Here is a 26,821-nt window from a genome sequence, read left to right as displayed (position 1 = left end):
GCAAATAAAAACACTCCTTTCTTTCAATTTTAATGTGCCGTTTTAAAAAGTGACTTTATACATGCTAATGGAAGTTTTCTGCTAGGGATATAGCAGATATAGAGTGTTTTTTAATTCCTCTCTAGGAAAAAAGGCCCTCCTGTTCTGGTCGCGCTTTTATATTCTTTGTGACACAGATCAGCACCACAGAGGTCCCCAGAGCAGACCAAACAGGCAAATGATAATGGTCCTGTTTTTCTCCTTCTTTGACTCTTGGCACTCCTGGCATTTCTTTACTCTGTGTGTAATTTGGCCAGAAAAATACCAGTAGCAGGATGGGTATCTCCCTTTCCAGCTCTCTGCAAAGACTCTTAAGGCAGAAGTGATGCCTGCTGGGAAAAGGCTGATGTCAGCTCTTAAGAGCACAGCTCCCTGCTTGGATAAGGAGGTCTTTGTTTTCGGCTGAACTGTGAAAATGAGAAAATGCCTCTAGCCTGACAAACAAGCAACCCACACAACACAGGTCAGGCCTGTGACCTTTATTTAAAGGTACCACACTTCATTAGCAAAACACTTGCATGGAACACACAGATGCGCCTTTAATGTCACATGGGAGCAGGAGCTGCTATAAAAAATCAGCTTCGTTACCATCCCTGTTAAGGCTGGCCCACAGCTCCAACTACCGTGTTAGGGGCAAGGTCTCACTCTAAATGGTTCTTAGATTATACTTCCCTAACATGAAACATTTATTAAAGACCCAGGCTCCCTTCTCATTTATTTTTTTTTTTAAGTAAATACACATATTTGCTGCATGCAGAGGGGAGAGACTTTTTTTTAGTTCTAATTTAACATTATCTAATTAACATTATCTAATTTAACATTATCTGAGTTATTTAAGGATAACTAGAATTAAGGCTATGAAATATCCTCCTGAATCCCCCAGAACCCTTTTGGGGGTACCTATAAGATTGTGTGTAGAAGTATAGAATTTCAAGGCTAAAATGTTCCAAGTTTGGATGATGCCAAGAAGGATGTGGGAGAAAAGAGAGAGCACATAGTTGGAGGGATTCTATTTCAAGAGCATTTGATTTATGAAATCTGGAAGGGGAAAAAAAATGTGTCTCTATATACTTAAACCAAATTTTAACCTGCTCCAATGCAAATCTGTTAGACTAAGGTTACTATTGGCCTGTGCCACTAACTTAAAATTGGGTTAGAAGTTTTAAACAAAAATTAAAACAATTTTTAGAAGATTGATTTATTTATTTGAAAGAGAGAGCAAAGCGAGCGAGAGAACATGAATGGGAGGGGGAGTGACAGAGGGAGAGGGAGAAGCGGATTCCCTGATGAGCAAGACTCGATCCCAGGACCCTAGGATCATGACCTGAGCCAGAGGCATCACTCAACCACTGAGCAACCCACGCGCCCCCCCAAAATTAAAACAATGAAAAAGCCCTTTCCTGGGCATAAATGAACAAACAAACATGTTTATTCTTTTAGGGCTCTCACCTGCACAGACACACTATTTCAAGCCTCCTCCAGGGAAGCTAAATAGGAGCTCTTCGTCAGCCATCTTTGAAAGGTCTCATCACTGCTCCGGAGGATCTGCCTTGCAGAGCATTCTTATTACTGACAGCCTTATGCCACCATCCTCGTTACTGCTAAAATAAAGTCTCCACCTCTCATCTCCAAAGCATCATTAGTAGCATTTTGACAGCGCTTAAATAGAAAATCATCCAAAACTGAAAGGCCGGGATTCCTGGGTGGCGCAGCGGTTGGGTGCCTGCCTTTGGCCCAGGGCGCGATCCTGGAGACCCGGGATCGAATCCCACGTCAGGCTCCCGGTGCATGGAGCCTGCTTCTCCCTCTGCCTGTGTCTCTGCTTCTCTCTCTCTCTCTCTGTATGACTATCATAAATAAATTTAAAAAATTAAAAAAAAAAAACACAAAACAAAACTGAAAGGTGGGGCAGCCTGGGTGGCTCAGTGGTTTAGCGCCAACTTCATCCCAGGGCATGATCCTGGAGACCCGGGATCGAGTCCCACGTTGGGCTCCCTGTGTGGAGCCTGCTTCTCCCTCTGCCTGTGGCTCTGCCTCTCAATCTCTCTCTCTATCTCTCATGAGTAAATAAATAAAATCTTAAAAAAAACTGAAAGGTGTTAAGGTCCTTTATCAAATGATTCATAGAGGCTAGGTACTTAAGCTATTAAGTAAATGTAACATGGTCGCCAAGAGCACTGGCTTTAGGATCAGACAGGCTAGATTTGATTCCTGGTCCCCTGACCTACTAGCTAGCTGTGTGACCTTGACCAAGTACAGAACCTCTCCGGGCTTCAGTCTTACCATCTGTAAGTGAGGGATAATCATAGTATCCAACATCACGGGTTTGTGAGGATGAGATGAGATTATGCCCATAAGGTCCTCAGCACAGCGCTTGGTACACAATAAAGAGTCAATCGTCACTGTTATTAATAAGCCCCCGATGCAAAGGCTCTCATGATTCTCTGGATGCTGCAGATCCTGAGCTGTCACCATTCTCAGTAGGGAAGTATGCCTCTCTCCTAAGGCTTTTGTGGACTTGGAACACAACTGTAATACACTCTGTCTATAAATATATGTTACTGTTTACCTTACAAAGTCCCAGTTGCCAGTAGAGTCAAAGTACCAAAATAACCCCAACTTTTCACTTTCCTCTGGGTCTAGTTTTAATACGAAATAAGGAATTGCCCTCTTCACTTTCATGGAGTTTGTGGAATTGTCCCTTGGTAAAGCATGTCCACATATATCCAAACTAAAGGTACTAATGAGATACAAGACACACAGAGTCACCAAAAAGAGTGTGATGATGTTCCCAAGAATTTTATGCATAGACATCACAAACTATAGATACTCTAGAACATTTGAGGTGCCATTTATACAATCAATTCCATTGCAAAAAAACAAACAAAATCCAGGTGAAAACCTCAATGCTCATTTTTTTAAAATTTTTATTTATTTATGATAGTCACAGAGAGAGAGAGAGAGGCAGAGACATAGGCAGAGGGAGAAGCAGGCTCCATTCCCCGGGAGCCCGACGTGGGATTCGATCCCAGGTCTCAGGATCGCGCCCTGGGCCAAAGGCAGGCACTAAACCGCTGTGCCACCCAGGGATCCCCTTCAACGCTCATTTTAACCAGTAATCAGTAAGTTGTGGGAGGGGTTGTGTTTTATTTTTTACTGAGTTTCCATTATAGGACCAGCATTTAATTTCAAAGGCTGCCTCCAACCTTTTGTCAAGCTGAAAGAATGACTGGTTTTGAGTTTGTTTGTTTCTCCTTCTTTTCTGTTCATGCTTATGGAGGGAAGAGTGAAGCCGAGGGATGTGGGAAGGAATAAGTATAAGGAGTGGAGGGAAGGAGAATGCAAAAACAAAAGAAGGAGGAAATAGAGGAAAAGGAGGAACAGAGGAAACAGAGGAGCCCAGGGGCTGCATATGCATTCAAGGAGAAAGCAGAATTGGCTACAAGAAGCTGCAGAAAGACTTCAAAAGAATGGCCACAGAAGCAAAGACAACAGCACTGGACACATTTCACACCAGGGCAGTATTTCAAAGGAGCACCACCTATGAGGAGAGGCATTGTTTTCCTTCACTGGCCCTTCCCCATGCAGTGTGGACTGCTAACTCAATCTGTGGCAAATTCAGCTGGTTAGAGCACAAGCCTAGTGACCATGGCTTTGATCCCAGTGTGAGCTTACAGAGTTTTGCCCCATCTCAGGCCAGGGGAAACTACTCTGTAACTGTATAGCATGGATCAGAAGAGGATGCCGCCCACCCCACCCCCAAGCTGGGACAGGAGCTGGGACAGAGCATGGTCTCTTGAAAGTGGATCTAATTCACTCCAACACAGAAATTATGTAGTGCCGGGATCTCTGGGTGGCGCAGCGGTTTAGCGCCTGCCTTTGGCCCAGGACGTGATCCTGGAGACCCGGGATCAAGTCCCACATCGGGCTCCCAGTGCATGGAGCCTGCTTCTCCCTCTGCCTGTGTCTCTGCCTCTTTCTCTCTCTCTCTGTGTGTGTGTGTGTGTGTGTGCGTGTGTGTGACTATCATAAATAAAATAAAATAAAATAAGAAAAGAAAAGAAAAGAAAAGAAAAGAAAAGAAAAGAAAAGAAAAGAAAAGAAAAGAAATTATGTAGTGCCTACCATGCACTGGACATCGGATTGGCAAAGTGTCATAAATATAAGATGTCTGTATTTCAGATGCATGTAACCTTGCCTCGGGTAAGATACAGCTATGGCAAACGACTTTTGGTTCTGGTGTCACACACAAAACGGATAATCCCAGCTCTACCATGTTGGACACATGATCCTCTCAGAGCCTCAATTTCTACTTCTGTAAGTAATAGAGCTCTTACACACACACACACACACACACACACACACACACCCATCTAAAAGAGTCACATTTATTGTGAGGCTCAAGTAAGATAACAATATATATAAAGTGTCTAGCATAGGATGAGTATACAGCACTCAATAAATGTTCCCTTCCTCTCAGAGGTGACGAACTGAACAGCACAACAGCAAACCTTCAACACAAACCCTGCCACATACCTTCACACACACACAAAGTTGGAAACTGCTTCATTTCCAAAAGTCATCTTAGACTGTACTCTTCAGCACCGAACTCTCAGTCAAGCAGCCCAAATTAGGTCTCAAAATCAATGAGTTTAGCCTGCTGTTTTAGTCCATCAACTGTCCGCCTTCAGGAGTTTTCTACTGTATGGCAAATACACAAAATATTACAAATGCACAAGTTTATCTACTGCAGCATTATCAGTATTGTAAAAATGCTGGAAGTGACCTAAATGTCCAAGTGAGGGGCACCTGGGTGGCTCAGAGTTTGAGCATCTACCTTCAGCTCAGGGCGTGGTCCCAGAGTCCTGGGATCAAGTCCCACAGACAGCCCCTCTCAGGAGCCTACTTCTCCCTCTGCCTATGTTTCTGCCTCTCTGTGTTTCTCATGAATAAATAAATAAAAATCTTTTAAAAATATATATAAATGTCCAAGCAAAGGGAATCAGTTAGCTGAACGCTGGCACATGCATGCCATGGAATGCTATGCAGCTATAAACAAGGATGAGGCAGTGGCATGAAAAGATTTCCATGATGTATGGTTAAATGAAAGTTCCAGAGCTTAAATGAGCATATGAAGTGTGTTACCTTATGTGTAAGAAAAAGGCAGGGAACTGAGAAACCATTCATGTATCTGCTTACTTTAACAAAAAGAAACACAAGAAGGATAATAGCCTAGAAGAGGAAGGAGCAAAAGGGAAGGAGAAGACAGAGGAGGGAATAACACTCCTCACTCCTCCAAGTACTTTTATTTTTTTAAATATTTTATTTATTTATTCATGAGAGACAGAGAGAGGGGCGGGGGGGCAAAGACACAGGCAGAGGGAGAAGCAGGCTCCATGCAGGGAGCCTGACATGGGACACAATCCCGGGGTCTCCAGGATCATGCCCTGGGCCTAAGGCGGTGCTAAACCAGCAGAGCTACCAGGGCTGCCCATCCTCCAAGTACTTTTAAATATAGTTTTCACTTTTAGAAGCATGTTGATGTTCTACATATTCAAAAAAACAAAATGAAATCAACAAAGATGGAAAAAATCTATAGCTGAATGCAAACAGAAACGAACAAACCCAACTATATATTTCAGTTGGCACAACACTGAAAGGGAGAGAGGGGAAGTCAATGGCTCCAAAGTTACAAGTGCTCTGTTATACCCTCAGCACAGAACCAAAAAAGAAGTGCCAACAAAGGTTTGTTTCTCAAAGTGATGTGGCCATAGCAATTCTGAAACTACTTTATGTGAGCTATAGGAATGAACAATAAGTAAATGTTTTACTGGAAAACAAGGAGATGCAAATATGGAATGGGAAATGGGGAGGAAGAAATCTGTGGCATTGGACTAGAATTGAGAGTATTAATATGAACTCATGATTTCTTAGCTCTTTCTCCTCAAAGAGTGTTGTTCAACAGAACTTTCTGTGATGGTAGAAATATTCTATATTGGTGCTGTACAATATGGTAGCCACTAGCTACATGCAGCTGCTGAGCTTGAAATGTGGCTGCTGAGTAGGAAATGTGGCTAATACAACAGAAGAACTGAATTTTTAATTTTATTTCATTTTAAATTTGAATTGAAAAAAAATGAATTGCCACATGTAGCTACTGCCTACTAGCTACACAATTAAGTTGAATTGAGTTAGACAACTGAAATCTAAAGGCAATGATGCCATAATAATACTTAGCACCCAGATTTTGGCTTCTAAATCCTATTCTCCACTAAAAGGAACCAGGTTCCCTAGGAAAAAGGGTTGATTCCATGGCTGGTATAAGCAAGTTATTAAGAGGAGGATCATGTTTGCCAGAAAATAAGTGCTTAAAAAAAAAAAAAAAAAAAGAGCCACATAACAAGGACACAGGAGCCAGCTGAAAGTGCTCTTATTCACCAAATTAGGGACAGCTATAAAACTGAAATCCATGAGTCCACATGGGTCCTGGATGGAGGAAAAGAGAATTCCTACTTAGAAGATCATGCTTGACTACCAGGGCCCTAGAAAAAAAATTACTTATTGTCATTTCTACGAAAGGAATCCCAATACTCACACCCCCATGCCTTACTTAACCACTTTCTTTCTAAGAGACACAGTATCTTTCAACTTCCAAATAAGACACTCATGTTCTTAACACTTTTCTTAAGAAAAAAAAGTTAACAAAAAAATAGACTGCTCTGAGTCACCATATCAACAATAAAGTTAATGAAGAGTTCAAATGACCCAGGCTATAAGGAGCTGGAACAAGAGTCCAGGAATTTTCAAATTCCAAGTTCTGGAGAAATTACTAAGGAAACCTCTCTTCTTTCTCCTCCTCCTCCCTGAATTAAGTCAGATGAAATTTAGTCATTCTCTGTAGCTTCCTACTCTGGCTCAGAGACATGCAATCTCTCCTCTTCTCTACTGGAAAATATCTCAATATGATGGTTATAATGAAATACAGCCAAGGCTTGCATTTTTGAAACTCTTACTAGCTGTCAAAACTGTTTTTCAACAACACTCCATGCCCAGAATTATTGTGATTTCTTTAGTGATAAAATAAACAAAACATACTTTCATACACAATGTGAACATGATCTAAGAAGATAAAAAGCAAAAAATAATTTTATAATCTTTTTTTAAAGTTTTTATTTAGGGATCCCTGGGTGGCGCAGCGGTTTGGTGCCTGCCTTTGGCCCAGGGCGCGATCCTGGACACTCGGGATCGAATCCCACGTCAGGCTCCCGGTGCATGGAGCCTGCTTCTCCCTCTGCCTGTGTCTCTGCCATTCTCTCTCTCTCTCTCTCTCTCTCTCTCTCTCTGACTATCATGAATAAATAAATAAAATCTTTTAAAAAAAATAAATAAAGTTTTTATTTATTTATTCATGAGAGACACCAAGAGAGAGGCAGAGACATAGGCAGAGGGAGAAGCAGGCTCCCTGCAGGAAGCCTGATGCGGGACTTGATCCCAGGGCCCCAGGATCACGACCTGAGCCAAAGGCAGACACTTACCCACTAAGTTACTGAGGTGCCGCATTTTATAATTTCTTTTGTTTTGTTTTTTTATTTTTAAAGATTTTATTTATTTATTCATGAGAAACACAGAGAGAGGCAGAGACCCAGGCAGAGGGAGAAGCAGGCTCCCTATGGGAAGCCTGATGCAGAACTCGGTCCTGGATCCTGGGATCAGGCCCTGAACTGAAGGCAGATGCTCAACTGCTGAGCCACCTAGACATCCCCATTTTATAATTTCTTAAAGAGACAAATATACCAAACATTCTTTTCCAAAGAAATATCAATTTGTAATGTCTTATAAAAAAATTCTTAGACATATCATAAAGGAGAAAATACACTATAGCTCAAAGAGGAAAGATTACCTCAAGTCCAACAATACCCAAGTACACTACAACATGAAGAAGAGATACAGCATCTTTCCAATTTGCCTACAAAATCTGTAATTCGGCTCTTAGAAGATATAGATAGAAACACTGTTACTGTCATCGAAATGAATAATTATCACAGGTGAACAGTGACACCAGAATGAACTCGACTACATCTTGATCACCTGTAAGTTCAGGCCGTGTGGCCCATGGGGATGCCGCTCTTCTTGTTTGCCTAAAACTCTGCACGATGACATCAATTGTGAGATGCACGTGAAATCTAGCAATTTTATTATTTACACTTTAAATTACTTATAGTGCCCCCACTATAATATAATGATAACATAGGATGAATTATTTATATTCATCTGTACTAAGGTCATATTTGCAAAGACCCAAGGAGTTACAAAATCATTTCCTGTTTCAACACTTTAATAATAATATTCATAATGACTAAAAAAAAAAAAAAAAATATATTCATAATGACTAAAGCTGGGTGCTTACTACCTAGATGCCAGGCACTGCACTCATCCTATGAAGAAGGAACTATGCTTACATTCACTGAATGATAAAGAAGCTGAAATTTGAGCCCAGAACTTCTGTTTTTTTTTTTTTTTTTAATTTTATTTATTTATGATAGTCACAGAGAGAGAGAGAGAGAGAGAGAGAGAGAGGCAGAGACACAGGCAGAGGGAGAAGCAGGCTCCATGCACTGGGAGCCCGACGTGGGATTCGATCCCGGGTCTCCAGGATCGCGCCCTGAGCCAAAGGCAGGCGCCAAACCGCTGCGCCACCCAGGGATCCCGAGCCCAGAACTTCTGAGTGAAATTCACATACTCTCAGGCATTAAATTCACCATGAAAGTATTTTAATCTCTATCTGTATTATCAATATCAGAATAAGAGATTTAACAATAATAAAAGTAATAGCTACCATCAACTGGGTATCTTCCTGCACCAAACTCCCTGCATATGCTGATTCTCATGCTCACGACAGGCCTCACATGAACTATTCTCATTGCCATTGTGCAAAGAAGGATATTGCACCCAAGCAAATTCAGTGACTGTCCAAGTAAGTGGCCGAATTTCTATTTAAACCAAGGCATGTTTGCTCACAAAATATACTGCTTCAGGTCTAGCTAGCTCCCCTTTGCTTCCAAATAAAAGGCCAAAGTTCTCCTATTTAGGTGGCAGGAAAGAGGATGGCAGAGGAGAAGAAATTCCTAGTAACAAGAGAACGAACAACTAGTTCAAGCACCCAGGATCTCAATTACGAGCCTCTGCCTATTTGGGAGAGCTCATTGTTTTGCAGGGCCTTGTTGCTGGATTCCTGATTGTAGCAAATTCCAGGGCTCCAGACTGCAGGCTCAGCCTCTGACTAACACTACAGTGATTTATTTGAGGATAAATACCTCTGTCAGTATGTCTTATGACTGAACACAACAGTCCAAGCGGGCTGGAATGCACGGAATGCTCAGGACTGCTGGCGCTGAGGCAGCACAGGGCCGCTGGTGTTATCGGCTACCTCTCACTGCGCTAGGTCTCCTCCAATGAGAAAACAGGAGCTCTCTGAGCAGTCACGTTCCTGCCAGAAGCAGTCGCATCCTCAGAAATCAGAACTGGGGAAGCCAAGCATTTTGAGTAATTTCAAAACATCAATTCATGCCTGGGGAAGGGAAAAAAGAGTAGGATCTTTCTACCTGGCTATACAAAGCTACACCTTCTAATAATCAGGACTACCTCACCGCCTCTGACAAGCTCCCCTATGCTGATAATACCAACTGGTTACTCAGTTGCCAGAGCAGACTCTCCAGGCAGCTGGCTGGCCGTCTCCAAGTCCTGAAAACATGTGAAAAGACATTCCACTCCCTTTGCGGGGTATGCGTGTTCAAAAGGGAGTGCAAAGGGGTAGCCAGAACAAGGTGCACAGAATCAAGCTATTTTCTTTCTTTTTTTTTCCCAATTTTTAAAAAAGATTTTATTTATTTGACAGAGAGAGCACAAGCAGGGGGAGCGGCAGGCAGAGGGAGAAGGAGAAGCAGGCTCCCTGCTGAGCAGACAGCCCTATGTGGGGCTCCATCCCAGGACCCTGAAATCATGACCTGAGCGGAAGACAGCTGCTTAGCTGACTGAGCCATCCAGGTGCCCTGCAAGCTATTTTCCTAATGTAAACGTGGTAAGAGCTGTACAGATTCAATGAACCCTTTTGTTTCACAAATAAGGAAACTGAGGCCCAAAAAGTTGGAGCAATTCATGTCACAATCATAGAGAGTGCTGGTGGCAGATGGAGAACTAGCCCCAAGACTGGCTCTCTGACAGCTACAACAGGCTCACATGCCAGACGTGATAAGCAGTACCGTATCATAAACACAAAAAGCCATCTTCCCCACTTTAGAAAGGTCTCAAGTTCGTACCATGAATACACAAGGTGAGAGTTGACCTAATCATTCCCCCCTCCCTTTGCTGCAGCTTTGCTTTCATAATCAACTGTGGCCTGGAAGCAGATGACCCTCCTTCTGACACACCATCTAAAAGTCAACAGCAGCTAACGCTGCATCACAATGCCTACGTCATTTACCTCACTGCATCACGTAGATAGTTTATCATCTCATATCATCGCAGGATGAAGAAGGGTGGGTACAGTACACTAGATGTTCTGAAAGACCACATTCACACAACTATTATTACAGTATTTTGCTATCACTGTTCTATTTTATTATTGTTGTTAATCTCTCACTGTGCCTAATTTGTAAGCTAAACTTTCTCATAGGTATCTATGTCCAGGGAAACATGCAGATTATATAGTGTTTGGTACTACCCATGTATCAGGCATCCAATGGGAGTCTTAGAACACATACCCCACAGATAAGCAGGGGGGGAAGGGAGGGGCCTACTGTACTTCTTAATGTGTACAATTCTCAACTCCTAAGCAAAATATTTTACGAAGTCTGTTCAGGCGCTAATCTGTCCTTCCATTTCCTGGCTCATAAGACATTCACCATAGACTGATTCTCCTAACAACCATCAGTGGTACAGATAAGAAAATGCGGTCTTCAGACAACCACCACCACCCCACCCCCAGAAGCTGGAAGAGAAAGTTAACATCTATGGGGAACGAACACACACACACACACACACACACACACACACACACACACACACAGGGTCATACAAGTAAGTTAGAAGGAAAGGAAACGTCATCTCTCCGCAAATTATTAAAGATGGTTAATCCCTTGCCTGGCAGGTAAGCACTGTTCATCCTTTCACTTCACTCCCAGCACAAAGCTGCAGGAGAACGTGGCCCCAGCACAGAGCGCAGGAAGCCAACGCCAAAACCAACTTCACTGCAGAAAGATGGAACTTACAGATGGGGGTTGAAGATGCGACTCATCTTAGAAGCATGGTCATTTTCACAGTCCAGGTCATCATCCCCTTGCTCCACACTGAACTTCCTCTTGCTGGGACTGATGGGCGGGGGGCCTGTGCGGTGACTGGTGAGGGCAGACGCCACAGGAAGGGTCTGCATCCTGGGTTCTCCCCTGAGAGCAGCTTCACCTACGCAAAGAGAGATGATGTCGTCACCAAACAAGAAACCTCCCCCCCACCTCAGTGCCCCGCTTCCCCGCCCACCCCTTGCAAAACTACTCCCAGTGGAAAGTTTTGGCAACAGAATGGGCTGCCTGCCATTCTCAGAACATGGCCTGAGCGGGAGGTGAGCTGCCAAGCAAAAGACATTTTACATAAATGTGGTTTTCTACTCAGTAACTCACCACCCCCACCCCTACCCCACCCCCCTGCTCCAGCTTTACTGAGATGTAACTGACATAGTGCACTGGGCAAGTTTAAGGTGTAAAAGGTGTCGATTTGATACACTTACATATTGCTAACACCTCCAGTATGACACATAATTACCTTTTCTGCAATAACTCTTGAAGGTAGAGTTTAAAATTAAAAGTTGCAATAAAGTAACAGAAGGGTAAAAGTACTGACCACAAACCATCTCAAAAGTTCATTTAAAACAATAAAGGTCTTTTGACGTGTGGGTATTCAGCTCTAAAACTGTAAGAAAATGACCTAACACACATTTCATTAGAACATGACTAGAGAAACTCATTTTTCTTGCCTATTACATTTTTATTACAATTTTGATATGTTACTTTTTTCAAAAGAATGAGGAAAATTTATGAGTTAATAATTCACATATTTGCCCAAAAAGTTAAAAGAAATGAAAACACATTGTTTAATGAAAAATAAACATTTCATTCTTACAGCACACTAAAAATGGCACATTGAATGTATTTTGACTATTATCAGCACAAAGTGCATAGAATTTGTCATGAGCTTAATACACAGGTGCAAAAAAAAAATACACAGGTGCAGTTCTCAAACTCAAAGTTAAACACTCAAGTGAGAATTCACATTGTGATCTGATTCAACATCTTGGTATTTTCATTCCAACTACTAAAAAGACTTTGTACTGGGTGGTAACTTTATGCATCATTATTAATTAAAATAAGCACAACTCTATTATAATGAAGGTTTTATACCTTCTAAAATTTATAAACAAGAGTAACTAACATACACTTTAAGAGAAAACTTCAAGTTTTCTAAGTCATATGGGGGGGGGGTACCTAAATTTTTCACAAATAATTACCTTTTTGTCATGCTATTATTCATTCATGCTGGTCTCTAAGGCATGACCAATTTTTTTTTCCCACTTGGTCACACTTTGAGAGAAATATTAGGATAAAGTGAACTTCATCTGAGACTTCATAGTACCTAAGAAAGGAAATCTTTGTTTGCCACCACTAATTTTCATATCATCACAGATGTGTGGACAGTTTTAACAGTCCTTTGCTTCATACACATATGACAAATATGATTTTGTTAGGGAGAGGAGTGAAGGAAAAGCCTCCTGAATGTTTACCAGGAAAAATAAAACTTTTGCCAATTTAGTCAGCAAGATATAAACTAGCAAATATACAGTGACCCCATAATACACCTCCAGGCAGGATTTCTTTTAGAGATTTTGGCCCCAAAGCAAACTGGAACTTTCCATTTTAAATGAAATATCTAAAAACAGGCCATATGCTGGCCTGCCACATTCAGACATTCAGTGGGGTTTTGGTTGTCTTCTACTTCCTATTTATGAATTTTTGGTTTAAAAAAGCAAGCAAACCGGGCGCCTGGGTGGCGCAGTTGGTTAAGCATCTGACTCTTGGTTTTGGCTCAGGTTGTGAGCTCAGAGTTGTGGTATCGAGCCCTGTGTCAGGCTCCGTGGTCTGCAGCGAGTGAGCTTAAGACTCTCTCCCTCTTCCTCCACCTCACCTCAAATAAATAAATAAATCTTTTTCTAAAAAAGCAAACAAAAAGCCATGCTAATATTTATATTGTGATAAATCGGAAAATATTATTTCCAAATATGCTCCCCCCTCTTGTACCCTCCTCCTCCATGGAAAGGGAGAGGGAATTTCCAATATAAAGCGTCAGTAGCCAGGCTAACTTTTGGAGGATCCCTGATGATACCTCCAGGAACCTGACAATTGCAAATCAAGTCTCATCAACATGGCGCAGAGCCACCATGCCCTCCACCCTGTGTTTCTCCACATCCTTGGCAGGTTCAGCAGGGATGAGGAATATTCGGGCTCTGTGTGGACCCCTGGGCTTTGGGAACCATTTTATCAGATGGCAGATGTGTAGCAATAGTAGTTGCCATGGAAACCTGCCACCACAGCAGCAAATTCAAATCACTCCAATAAAGAGCCACTCATTACAACACGAGCATACACTGCTAAGCGGAAAGCGGAAGTCTTGGAGTTAGAACAACATCCTTACTCCACTCTTCAATTTCCATCTTAGTATAAGCTTGTTTGTGCTTGTTTGCAGTTTAAGTTCACCAAATGGATGCACTGCTTACCTTTAAGACCTTTAAGACCAAATGGCTGGTGTCTGACATAGAAAGAAGAAAGGAATCCTAAAAACACTGGGATTTCTAACCTGATAGGTAAAGGATCCACACAGGAACCACAGGTGGTTCCTCACCCTTTAGGGGCTGTGACAAAACTATACCAAACCCCCTAAAGACAATGGGACATGCATGTTGCTAGCACTGGAATCCATGTTGTACACTTGGATTCCCTCACTGGACAGAGAGAACTATGCCCCTGGACATGGAGTGACCTACTTAGGCTCACACAGTTAATGGGTTTACTGTAAGCAAAAGCCCATGCCCTCTGCTTATCAGAGTGACATCCCCTCATAAACACTAAGCAAGGCCTACACACATTCTCATCCAATACCTTATATTATAAAATGGGATTTGCTATTATTATTGCATAAGTAGCAAAGGAAGGTTAAAATTATTTTAGTAAAATTGAAGAGAACACAGTCTGGGAATCAAGACACCGGCAGGGACATTGTCACTTTATGTAGGGCCAGGCAAATACAGACACACACTTCCCCTCTAAGGCCTGACTACCACAGGAGGATGGACTAGCTAATACCTAACACTCCTTCAGCCCTCAGAATTAGTAGTAATCCAATAAGTGATCAAATACCAACCAGCCAACATTTACTAAGCAATTACTTGTGTAACATTGAACGAAGGCAGCAAAATGCAAAATACGTGTCTCAAGGATCATGTATTTAAAAAACTAAAAAGTGAACCCATGGTCAAATAAACTTGAAAACAACTAGATTAAACCATTTTCACAGGAGTTTCTTCACTACAGGCCTTCTTGTTCTCTAAAGCACTCATCCGCTTCAGAGCCAGAGACACGGCAGTGCTGCTTTTACTTGCCCCCATCCCCACCATCCTACACATTTCTGTAAACTCGGTCTTCCATGGCACCATTCTGGGTATGTCAACTCACCAGGATCCCAAATAGCCAAGGTCTTGCCAGTCACAGATAAAATAATCTCCAGGCTGCTTCTACATTTACAATTAACAAGTGGCCCACCGGCTTCCCAGCCTTTTTTCCTAATATCCCTCTTGGTAATCTCTGAAAATGTCAGCCCTAGAGGTTAAAGCAGACTGGACACCACTGCACAGAGATCTCGCTGTCTAACCCAGACTGGACACCACTGCACAGAGATCTCGCTGTCTAACCCTAAGGCCTTACTCAGCTTCTTCCTCCGATCTGATCTTTTTTTTTTTTTTCTTTTTAAGATTTTATTTATTTATTTACAGAAAGAGAGAGGCAAAGACCCAGGCAGAAGGAGAACCAGGCTACTCACAGAGAGCCCAATGTGGGACTCGATCCCGGAACCCCAGGATCAGGATCTGAGCCAAAGGCAGACGTTCAACTGCTGAGTCACCCAGACGTCCCATTCCTCCGATCTTCTTATACTTAAATCCAACACACCTGGCAAAGGCCACTTAAAATGCCTCGTCTGTCAGGTTGTCTTCCTTGACTCCTCAATCTAAAAGTCATCACTTCTGAATACCATAGAAATTTATCCCTACGTATTTCCTTTCCTATTTGGTTTGTGTCCCTTGAAGCAGGGAACATTTAATTCATTTTCTACACTTGAGAATGCAAAGCACAATCCTTGCACACAGTAGATGGATGGTAAACACTGCTTGAATGAAATCAATGAGTCTGGGCAAGGGGGTGCCCAGGTTAGAAAGGTATAAGACATGTTAAAGATCAGAGATATCATAGAATAAGGAATTTTAAAAGATCCACTTAATATATTTATATAAAGAACTCTCAAAACTCAACAATAAGAAGAACTTAAAAATAGGAAAAGGTCTAAATAGCCTTTCTCAAAGAAAAATAATATAAACAGCCAATAAGGACATAGAAGAATGTCTAACATCATTATTGATCAGGCAATAAATCAAAGCCACAATGAGGTACTACGTTACACACACTAGTAGGGCTATACTCAAAAGACAGAAAGTAACAAGTGTTGACAAGGACGTGAAGAATTTGAAACTCTCATGCACTGCTGGTGTGAATGCGACGGTGCAGTTGCTGTGGAAAATAATTCTGGGCAGGTCCCTGAATCGCTAAATATAGAGTTACCATATGAGCCAGCGACTCCTCTCTGAGGCATACAACCAGGAGAAGTTAAAAGACATATTCACATAAAAACTTATACATGAATGTTTATAGCAGCATGATTCATAATAGCCAAAAACCCAAATGTCCACCAGCTGATGAATGGGTACAGAAAACAAGCAATCTATCCATAGGATAGAACATTGTTCAGCCATAAAAAGCAATGAAGTACTGATTCATGGATGGACCTAGGAAATAGTATGTGAAGTAAAGGAAGTCAAACACGAAGAGCTTATACTGTCTGATTCCATTTACATGAAATGTCCAAAAGAGGTAAATCTGAAGAGACGAAAAGTGAATTTTTCTACTTTTTGGGTGAGAGTCGAAGCAATGGGAAGTGATTGCCAGTGAGTGCAGAGTTTCTTTTGGGGGTGATGAAAATGTTCTAAAATGGATTTTGGTAAAGGTTGTACCACCCTGTGAATATCCTAAAAACCACTGGAGTGTATAGGCTAAATGGGTGAATTATGTTGCTATGTGAATCTCTCAATAAAGCTGTTACCCTCACCCCTAAAAAATAAAAATATAATTATAAGTAAATGATAAAATACTCCAGTATTATATTAGTTCCTCCCCTCCCTCAGGTTTTTCACACTGAACTGCTACATATGAACAAGTACCCATTGATTTTCTCTGGTATAAAACTAAATCTTTTGTTATTACAGCTACAGCTCTCTACAATGTTAAAGTCAGATTTTTTTTTAATATTATTAAGTTAAGAAAAGGCAAAGCAGAGAACCGCTTGAGGTTATGCAGGCCCTTGGATTCATCAGAGTTCGATTAAGCTCCAGCTCAGCTTTTAATCAGACTGTGTGAGCGCCTGCTGCCTGCCGAAGGCTGTGTGAAGTGCTGTCAGAAAAGTAAATGATGAAATTTATACAGACCCTGACCACAAGCAGGGGAGCAAAGAATACACACCAAAAGGAATTTATCTTGAGGTGTAAAAGACATTTTGCTCTTGAACTAATGTGTATTCTACATTTCACAATGGTTCACTAATTGAAAAGGGAGAAAGGATTATCTTTCTGTTTCAGGAATAAACAGGAGAAAGGAGATCTGAGTAACCCTGGGTTTCAAGTTTCTCAAGCTGGCCTCACTATAATTGTCAATTTAATTAAAAAAAAAAAAAAATTCTGGGGCAGCCCGGTGGCCCAGCGGTTTAGCGCCACCTTCAGCCCAGGGTGTGATCCTGGGGACCCAGGATCGGGCTCCCTGTATGGAGCCTGCTTCTCCCTCTGCCTGTGTCTCTGCCCCTATCTCTCTGTGTCTCTCATGAATAAATAAACAAATTTATTTTTAAAAATCTGACTATAACAAAGGAAATTCCATTTTTTAAAAATGTATTTGGCCTTTTTAATTAGAGATGAGTTACTAAAGGAAAATGCCCAATAGATACAAAGATTATATAACTCCTGTTTTTAGTCATGGTGGCAGCTCTAATACAAGAATCAAAAATGTTCTTAAATATGTCTTCCAACAGAATATGAGCAAAGATCTTTGGCCCAAGATTTCACAAGAATCAGCATACATTAATTTCAATTTTAAAAAGTTTAACAGAGGGCAGCCGAGGTGGCTCAGCGGTTGAGCGTCTGCCTTCGGCTCAGGGCATGATCCCGGGGTCCCAGGATCGAGTCCCGCATCGGGTGCTCCACAGGGAGCCTGCTTCTCCCTCTGCCTGTGTCCCTGCCTCTCTCTCTCTCTCTCTCTCTCTCTGTCTCTCATGAATAAATAAAATCTTTTTAAAAATAAAAAATAAAAATAAGTTTAACAGAGAAATAAAGACAATTGCTTAGCCTTATGATGTGCCACATAATGATTCTGGTGAAATATCACAAGAAAACTCTGCTTTCAAGTCAGAATAAAGCAGGAGAAAAGCAAGGCACAGGGACAAGACCCAGGAAGATGTGGCCTAGAATCCTTTAAAGATTCTAAGACTTATTTCCTTCATTTTAATAAAGCTACTTAAGGTTTGTCTTATAATCAACTGGCATATATTAATAAGCAAGACAGCTTCTTTCTTAGTGGAACACAAGATAATGAGATGTCTTAGACGATGCACTATGGAACAACTAGAGGGCCTTCAAAACAGCACTGTCTCGTTAGCCTGTTTCTTCATTTGTAAAATTAAGTGGTTTGATTACATCACCTTGATGGCCTAACTTCAGCCCTACATAATGTACATCTCCAGTCTACATAATGTACATCTTCCAAAGTTAAGTCATACTTTAATTGCTAATCAAGAAACACTAAACTTTTATAGGATACACTTCACACAACAGGAGAAAAACTGATTCCATCAAATATTAAGTAACCTATCCTACCCTGTCCTTGAAGGAGATGTAATTAACAATCCAGTACACTTTTAATTCTCAGTGTTCAAGCTTCACTTGCTCAAATACCATAAGAAAATTATAGTGGAAATAAATATGATCAGATCCATGGAATGCGGATTTAACTTTTATACAACTGAAGGCCCTTGGCCCTCATTATGGAGATGAGGTAACTGATGTGGTTATTCTAAGGGATTCCAAGGAAAAGCAGAGGTGGCTTTAGAACCCAGGACACAGTGCTGAAGAGACCAACTGTGTGGGCCAACTGCCATAAAAGGACTGTGACTACACGCAAGACTGTGGCATGTTTCATGAGGAATTAATCAAAATCATGGCATTTATTGTCATTTTTTGGAGATTAGTCAAACAGCACAAGGCTGAAATGACTGTCTTTGTGTTTATGGAGAAGGGGAAGGTACATCTGTACTTAAAAAACAAAAGTATCAAAAACAAAAAACAAAAAAACAAAAAAAAACACAAAAGTATCTTGCTGTAACTTTTAAGGGTAGATTTTTCACAAAAATCTGTATTGCCCTCCTTGTTCAAAAGCTTTCTTCCACAATTTAAATCGTTGTTGTGTTTAAGACTTTATGTTCTACTCCCCTCCCCAGCTCTTTTATCATTTTTGAACCTAAATCAAAGTAAAACCACAGCTCAGTTCTCTCACATACACATACCCGCAAGCCTCTGGGCTACGTGGAAACGTCTCCTGTCTGACCACAGCCCACAGGGACCAGACTGACATCACCCTACTGGTGAGAGACACCCAGATAAAACAACTGCACTCTCCTCTCACACTCATGACGGTGCAGGGCAGCAGCCCCAGCAACCCGGGGCTTATTCATTTTCTTTCAAATAATACTTCTTTGTCTCAGAGACTAGCAGCTGGAGGGAAGACAGTGAAGTCAACCTCTTTCACACAGTTCAACTGGTGGCTATCCCCATTCTGGTTCTCTTTTTTCTTTTTGTAAGGAGGGCTGTTAGGCAACATGATGAAACCCGGGCGAGCCAGCAGAGATAAAAGACGTGACGTAGTGTCTGCCAGCGGAGCAAGGATTACAAGCGATTCTACAACTCAGCCGACCGCGCCCCCTCGCCCCCACCCCTCACCCCCCACCCCTTTCCCACCGCCACCCTCAGGAGCCCAAAGCCACAGCTGGAGACTTGCAGAGCCCAACCCCACATCTGGAGGCCAACCCTCAGCGAAAGGTCACTCTTGTGCAGTCAGCCAGGCGGGGGAGGCCAGACCCCCAGCTGAGCACAATTTGAGCAGCTTTGGTCTTTTCTTTAGAGCAGCAAGGAGATGGCTCAGGAAAGGGAAAAAGAAAAAAAAAACAAAAACAAAATCGCTTACGGTATATCACTAACTGCTAATAATATAATTAAGGATAAGAAAACACAGTAAAATGTGGAGTTGAAACATAATGCCATTGTAATCAGAATTTCAAGTAATCTAAATAATCCCATAAGCATTACACTTTGTCAGAGCTTTCCTGTAACTTATATCAGTATGTTTTATTTTTAAAGCATTTAAAAATATAATGTTATCCCAGTTTTTTTCTTACGATAGTCCTAAAATGGAAGAAGGGAAGAATGATTCCCGAACTATATAGCTAAGGAGACTAGTGTTTCAAGAATTAAGTGAATTGCTCAAGGTCACAAAGCTGATCCAGAGAAGAGCTAGCAGGAGAAATATGACATTCAGATCCCCCCATTTTCATATTCCTTTTACCTGTGCAGGGTGCTCTACACATTAAAGAAAAGAAGTGGGAGGAAGACAGGTGAAAGGGAGGAAGGAGGAGCAGCAGGGTGGGAAGGCCGGAAGAGAAAGGCAGGAAGGGCAGTATTATGGGCTGACTTGTGTCTCCCCAAAATTTGTAAGTCCTAACCCTAGTACGTCAGAATGTGACTGTATTTGAAATAGGGTCTCTTCAGAAAAAAATTAAGGTTAAATGAGGTCATTACAACGAGTGCTAATCTAATAAATTGATGCTCTTCTATGAAGATATTAAGACACAGACACACACAGAAGGAAGACCACATGAACATGAAGGTAGCCATCTGCAAGCCAATGACAGATGAAGAAACCAGCCCTGACCTCAGACTTCCAGCCTCCAGAACTGAGACACAACAAACATTGGTTAAGCCCCCTGGGGTGCTTTGTTATGGGGCCAGAGCTCAAGAGCACAAGGACAAAAGACTAAGGAGAGGAGATGGGTGGTGAGGTGTGAAACTTAGGTCTGGCTCAGGGGAGAAAGCTCTTCAGTTTAGAACCTAACAGCTTCTGCCACTTAGTCTATTCCACCTGACCTAACATGGCAGGACTGGTCAAGATGGAAGCAGTCTAATGGACAGATGCCACTTTGGAATTAGAAGCCACAGAGGAGGGGAAAACAATGGGTCAGCACTGATAGAAAGTGGACACCGTGGCTGGGTTCCAGGAAAAGTGTAGACTCAGGCTGAGCCTCAGTGCAAATGAACAGGTGCTGAGCTGCACAGGTGAAGGGGAGAGTCCCTGCAGAGCCAGTGTGGATGGCCCCTGCTCCCAGAGAGCGGCAGTGTGGCTAGTGCATCGGGGTGGAGAGTGTCTACAACCTTTAACATTTTTAAATATCTATAATTCTGTAGGGACTAGAAGGGAAAGGGTAAAAAATAACCCCAGAGGAACAGTAAAATGTCTCAAATTCTTGGTCTCCATTCTGAATAGACAATAAAATACTTTATATAAATTGAACAGAAATTAATCTGAATATCAAAAAGCACTAACTAAAGATATTTTAAGGTCAGTTAAAAATTATTATATTCATACCCATATGTTGCTATTCATTTAATTAACAAGTTTTATACCACTTAAATAATTTTGTTGTGTTTGGGGTTAAAAAAATAAAGTCCCTCTAATCTCATTTATTCTACTGAATTCCCTTTACAACTTCACTCTATCTTCATGGATTATGCAACACTGTAACCTAGGGGGCACCTGGGTGGCTCCGTCTGTTAAGTGTGGACTCTTGGTTTCAATAGGAGACTGAGCCCCATGTTTGGGAGGGGGGCACTCAGCGGAGAGTCTACTGCCCCTCCCCCCCAGTAAATAAGTAAATATTTTTTTAAAATACTGTAACCTCGGTGAAATTATCACAAAGTAAGAGAACTGAAATTGATGTCTTATTTTATATTATCACTTCAGCTTAAAGAAAAAGTCAGGTATCTTAACAATGACACAATGAGGCTGAAGATCAGCAGATCTCCGTATCAGGCTGGGTTTTGGCTTCGTAAATCATAACCAGGACTCAAAAAGATCAAACAATTGTCTGCGTCCTTGGTTTCCTGAGCCAGACCAATGACCACACCAACTTCTATTCTTGGTCCTCCAAGCCTAGACTGTGGCTCTGACAGCTGCAAAAGGATTCAGAGTAAATCAGGAAGCCGAGGCTCAGAGTGCGAGCCCTGCTTTCCTGTACTGATGAAGCCGGAAGGGCTGTGTCTGCCTGGATATTAGAACATCGACATAATGTGTCACATGTCCTCACCAATCCCTGTCTGAGGGCTCGGCACCAACACGTGACACGGTAAAGGCAGCTGGAGAACCTTTTAGTGCCAAGTATACAGAGCCTTTCATGGAAAGGGCCATGGAAAGGCCCTTATAATGGAAAGGGCCATGGAAAGGCCCTTTAATGGAAAGGGCCTCTTAACAGTGGGAATTCTTCACTATATGTACCAGAAAATCTACTTTTGTGACATGTTACTTTTAGTGAGAAGGAGGAGAGTTATAGAAGTTTTTACAGATGGTATTAGAACCAGGCTCAATTTCCTTGGTGGCAGGCCTCATAAACGTGTACAAGGAATCATCAAACAAGGTGAAGTGAAAAAGGCTTGTTCTAGCCTCTACAGTCGAGCTGCCTCCTGAGGAACTCCAGTTGCCATAAAATAGAGATAATAAGCTGTGTGGAAATGGGGGGACCTGGGTGTCTCAGTCAGTTAACCATGTGCCTTTGGCTCAGATCATGATCTCAGGGTCCTGGGATCTAGCCCCACATAGGGCTCCCTGCTCTGTGGGGAGCCTGCTTCTCCCTCTGCCTCTGCAACTCTCCCTGCTTGTGCACTCTCATGCACATGCTCTTTCTGTCTGTCAAATTAATTAATTAATAAAATCATTTTTAAAAAGATAAAGGATGAGATGATAGGGGCAAAGGAGACATTTCCAACGGTCACTCTCACTATTCCTATTCACTATTCATCTCCTCCCACAGAGTTAGCACATACAGTTTCCACCAACTACCTGAAAAGGTCAGGAGACACAGTGTCAAGGAGCATGGGTGAGTAAGCATTCCCAATCTGTTGCACCAGGAGCCAAGAGGTCTTTGAGGCAGCTACCTGACTTCCTAATACTGTTTACATGTGTGTGAAAATGACCATGTGAACCCACACATGGGCCCTGAGCTAGTTCAAAGATTAAACAAGAAACTTGGTACAGTGCCTGGCACATAGTTGGTGTTCAGTAAACTAGCACCATTTCCTTCCCAGGCACACTTCAACTCAATATGCTTGCTTCTATATACCTTTCTCTCCACTAGAATGGATTCAGAATCCCTGTCAGCCAAATCATATTCATCTCCACTTTCAAAAGCCCAACCCAGAGGCATGCTGCCATCCCCAACCCCAAGAGTACCTCTCCTGACACCATCTGTTAAAGCTGGTCGACCTAACAGTCCTGAGTAACATTCTAGCACTGCCTGCCTCCAATTCAACAGCTACAGATTTTTGCACAATACGTGTGCTACGGTCTCTGAAGATAAATAGGCAATCTTGTTCTCTACAATATATTCTAGTCTGGACCCTGAGGAATAACATGAGGCTCCCAGGAACCAATTCAAAATTCTTACACAAACTGGCATATGGACCATTCAAAGTCACATATAGGCTTACCTATTCCAAATATGAAATCTCATTATCAGCTCCAAACCCCCAACAGAGCTGAAGTGGGTAAGTAGCTAAGACGTGACAAATATCCTCAAATACTTCAGAAAGCCATTCTGCTATCCCACAGAGATGCATTAATTCACTGTATTACTTATCATTGCTAAACATGCTGGTTTCAGAAGCCACAGAATAAATTTTCCAAGGATTAAAATAGGACATGGTTCAAATACTGAGAGTGTGACACACAATACTTAGAGAATGAAAGCAGCATGAAGAACTCAGGCATGCACATAATTTAAGTGCCTAATAACCATGAAGACTGTAAAACAAGCCACTTAGAGTAACATTCTGTAAACTTTATCGGTGAAAGATTTAGGCATTTGAGTAACATTTTTCCAACTTTCTATTTCAAAAAAAATTTTAAAGCTACCAAAAGTTGAATGCACAATGAATAGCCCACTTCCTATGCCCAAATTCACCTAGTATAAGCATCTTGTCAGTTTATCTATACACACTTTATCTGCTATAACTGCTATAATCTTGAAGTAATTTGTACATATCATATTTCATTCCTAAATACTCCAACAAATGTCTTCTAAGAACAAAGACATTCTCCTTCATCACTATAATACCATTATGACACTCAACACGGTAAAGCTGATATACTATCATTATCTAATATCCAATCAAATTTTCCCAACTGAATGCCTTCTTTTTGGAGAGTATGGGGGAGTGGTGGGACAATCCGGATCAAATCAAGAACCACACATTGCTAGATGTAGCTGTCATGCCTCTTTAATTTCCTTTTATCTAAAGGAACTTTATCCTTTTTCCTCTTTCATGGCACTGACATTTAAAAATGATCAGACCAGGGGTGCCTGGGTGGCTAAGTTGGTTGAGCATCTGACTCTTGGTTTCAGCTCAGGTCATGATTTCAGAGTTGTGGGATTGAGCCCCCCATTGGGCTCTGCATTCAAGCAAGGAGTCTGCTAGAGATTCTCTCCCTTTCTTTCATTCTGCTCTTCCCCACCCCCCACCATTTGTGTGCACACTCTCTCTCTGAAATAAAGAAATCTTACAGAAAAAAAGATCCAGACTGATTAGCTGTCCTACAATTTGTTGTGGCCTACTGATTTCCTCACAATTACATTCGAGTTGAACATTTTGGGCACAAATACTAGGGAGGTGATATTGTGCACATTTCATTATATCACATCATAAGACACCTGGTGTCACTTTATACATTGCTGGTGAAACTAATCTTGATTACTTGGTTAAGATGGTGTCCACAGATGTCTCTGCTATTAAAAAAAAAAAAAAAAAAAGTAGCCTTCCCCCTTTTGTAGTAACAATGTATATGTATCTTGTCTTGGGGCAGCTACCTGACTTCTTAATACTGTTTACATGTGTGTGAAATCTGTCATTATCACTCAATCTCTTGCCCACTTTTTATTTGCTATGCAAGAGACCAGAGCTAAGCTGGATAAAACATAAAGTTCCTGATTATAAATCAGCACAAGTCTGATTTGGGATATAATATTTTCATATAAAAGACAATGAAGAGCACCTGGGTGGCTCAGTCAGTTGTGCATTGGACTCAGTTTCAGCTCAGGTCATGATCTCATGGGTCATGAGGTCTGGCCCTGCACTGGGCTCTGCACTCATCAGGGAGTCTGCTTGAGATTCCCTCCCTCGGCTCCTCTTCCAAGTTGCATGTGCATGCTCTCTCTCTTTCAAATTAATAAGTAAATTTTTATTTTTTTAAAAAGGCAATGAACAAATATATTAAAAAAAATACTCAATGTTATCAGAAGCTGGCGATACTCTTCCTAGAATACAGTAGGTGAAAAATAAATATCTGTTCAATAAGTGATCTGCATGGTTCAAACGCTACTGGCACTAACCTCATGTTTCAGCTCTTCCTTCTTCTCACTTCACTTATACCTTGGGCAGAGAGTATCTGGCCATGAGAGATTAAAATCCCTGATGGATTGGACTGCTGAAATAAGGTCTGAAGTTCTTCAACCTGTTAGTCTAGGCCTCCACAGTCATCCCTCTGGCCTTGCACCTATCTCTTTCTGGGTTTCACTATTTCTCCCAGATTCCACTGCACATGCTGTTCCCTCCTGCTGGGGATGCTCTTCCATCTCCCCTCCCACCTATCTAAAACATGCCATTACTTTCAGGTCTGGGCCAAGGTACAAATCCTACCTTCTTCATCAAGATCTTGCTTGGCAAGTCAGCATTCGTGGGTTTTTCCTATCTTTAACATATCTATAAACCTTACTGTCTGGGTCATGTGCTGTGTTCTTAATCATGTCACCCAACTAGATCACTACTTACAGACATTTTGACAAAGCTGGTAAGCCAACAAGCCACTAGATAGACTCAGGTTCCAGGGGCAAACCCTAGTCTGTTTTCCTTTGCTCTGAAAGCTGCCACTCAAGCTCTCTTCTTGAGATGATCCTCCTCACAAAATGATATTTAGTGGGATTTGTAACCCTGCTTATCACCCTAGAAACTGACACATGTAGCCTTTATTTTAAAGGCTAAGTACTAATTATTGATGCTAGTCCCACTCTAAACAAAGTATGAGATTTTAGAGCTGGCAGGAGAAATGAAGGGATACTTTTCACTCAATAGCATTTGACTGGTGTGTTTGCAGTACTATGCCAGGAACTAAGAAAAATACAAAGATGTTTTTCAGATCTGGCCTTTGCCTCAAGGAACTATAATTCTTGTAGGACTGGTAAGTCATGGAGATAAATAACTATAAGGAAAAATATTTAAAATGCCAAAATAAAAGAGATGTTCTTTAAATGGGTGAATTATATGGTGTGTGAATCCTATCTCAATAAAACTCCTACAAAAAAGAATAATAATTGAGGACCACAAAGAGCTTTTGACTGTATAGGCTAAATATCTCAATAATTACCATATCAGGAATTACAATGGAGAAAATACTCAAGTATTAACTAATTTGAAGATCAAAATAAACTTAATACATAAAAAAAAAAAAAGGAGGAGCTGTGGGCATTTTGTAAAAGGAAGGAAGACATTAATTCTAGCTCTAATAGTCAGAAGTAGGATTTGAAAAATAGGATTTGGACACTTGAAAACTGTGTGAGTAAATGGAGAGAGCAAGGATGATGTCATGTGTGTGCACGTGTACACGAGGTCAACCTAACTGGAATGAAGGGCTCATTCCTTCTAGCAGTAAAGAGTCAGGGCTATATAGACAGATGGGTCAGATAAATAAGGGCTTTGAACACAGCAGAACGTTTAGACTTGGTGTGACAAGCAACTGATAGGGAGCCATTGTAAGTGTTGACACAGCTAAAGCAAACCTTCAGACACTATGCTAATGACTTCTGGGATGGACACACCTGAGCCATGGAACAGTAATGTATGTGTAAGTGGGGTGGCCAACTATGTTCACATCTATGAGGGTAGTGAAGAGGCAAGTCCAAGAGACATTTTAAGGAAAGATCTTCTTTATAAATTGAGAAACTATACAAACTGGAAAAGCCAGAAAGCTACACTCGTTTTTTACCTTATCAACATATA

General features: G+C 41.5%; 1 protein-coding gene across 3 annotated transcripts in view; it reads right to left on the bottom strand.

The window, feature by feature from the left end:
- Window positions 1-26,821, bottom strand: part of VGLL4 (vestigial like family member 4) — a 164,169-nt gene that overhangs the window by 33,306 nt on the left and 104,042 nt on the right. For all 3 annotated transcript variants that reach the window (XM_026016994.2, XM_072720293.1, XM_026016993.2), the window contains one exon: window positions 11,307-11,496. In XM_026016994.2, coding sequence (XP_025872779.1) covers window positions 11,307-11,496 — 190 coding nt within the window. The remainder of the gene's footprint in view (window positions 1-11,306; window positions 11,497-26,821) is intronic.

Source organism: Vulpes vulpes, chromosome 9 (genome assembly GCF_048418805.1).
Source record: "Vulpes vulpes isolate BD-2025 chromosome 9, VulVul3, whole genome shotgun sequence".
Taxonomy (NCBI): domain Eukaryota; kingdom Metazoa; phylum Chordata; class Mammalia; order Carnivora; family Canidae; genus Vulpes; species Vulpes vulpes.
The sequence above is the reverse complement of the archived record's forward strand: the minus strand, read 5'-3'. Positions and strand labels throughout refer to the sequence as shown.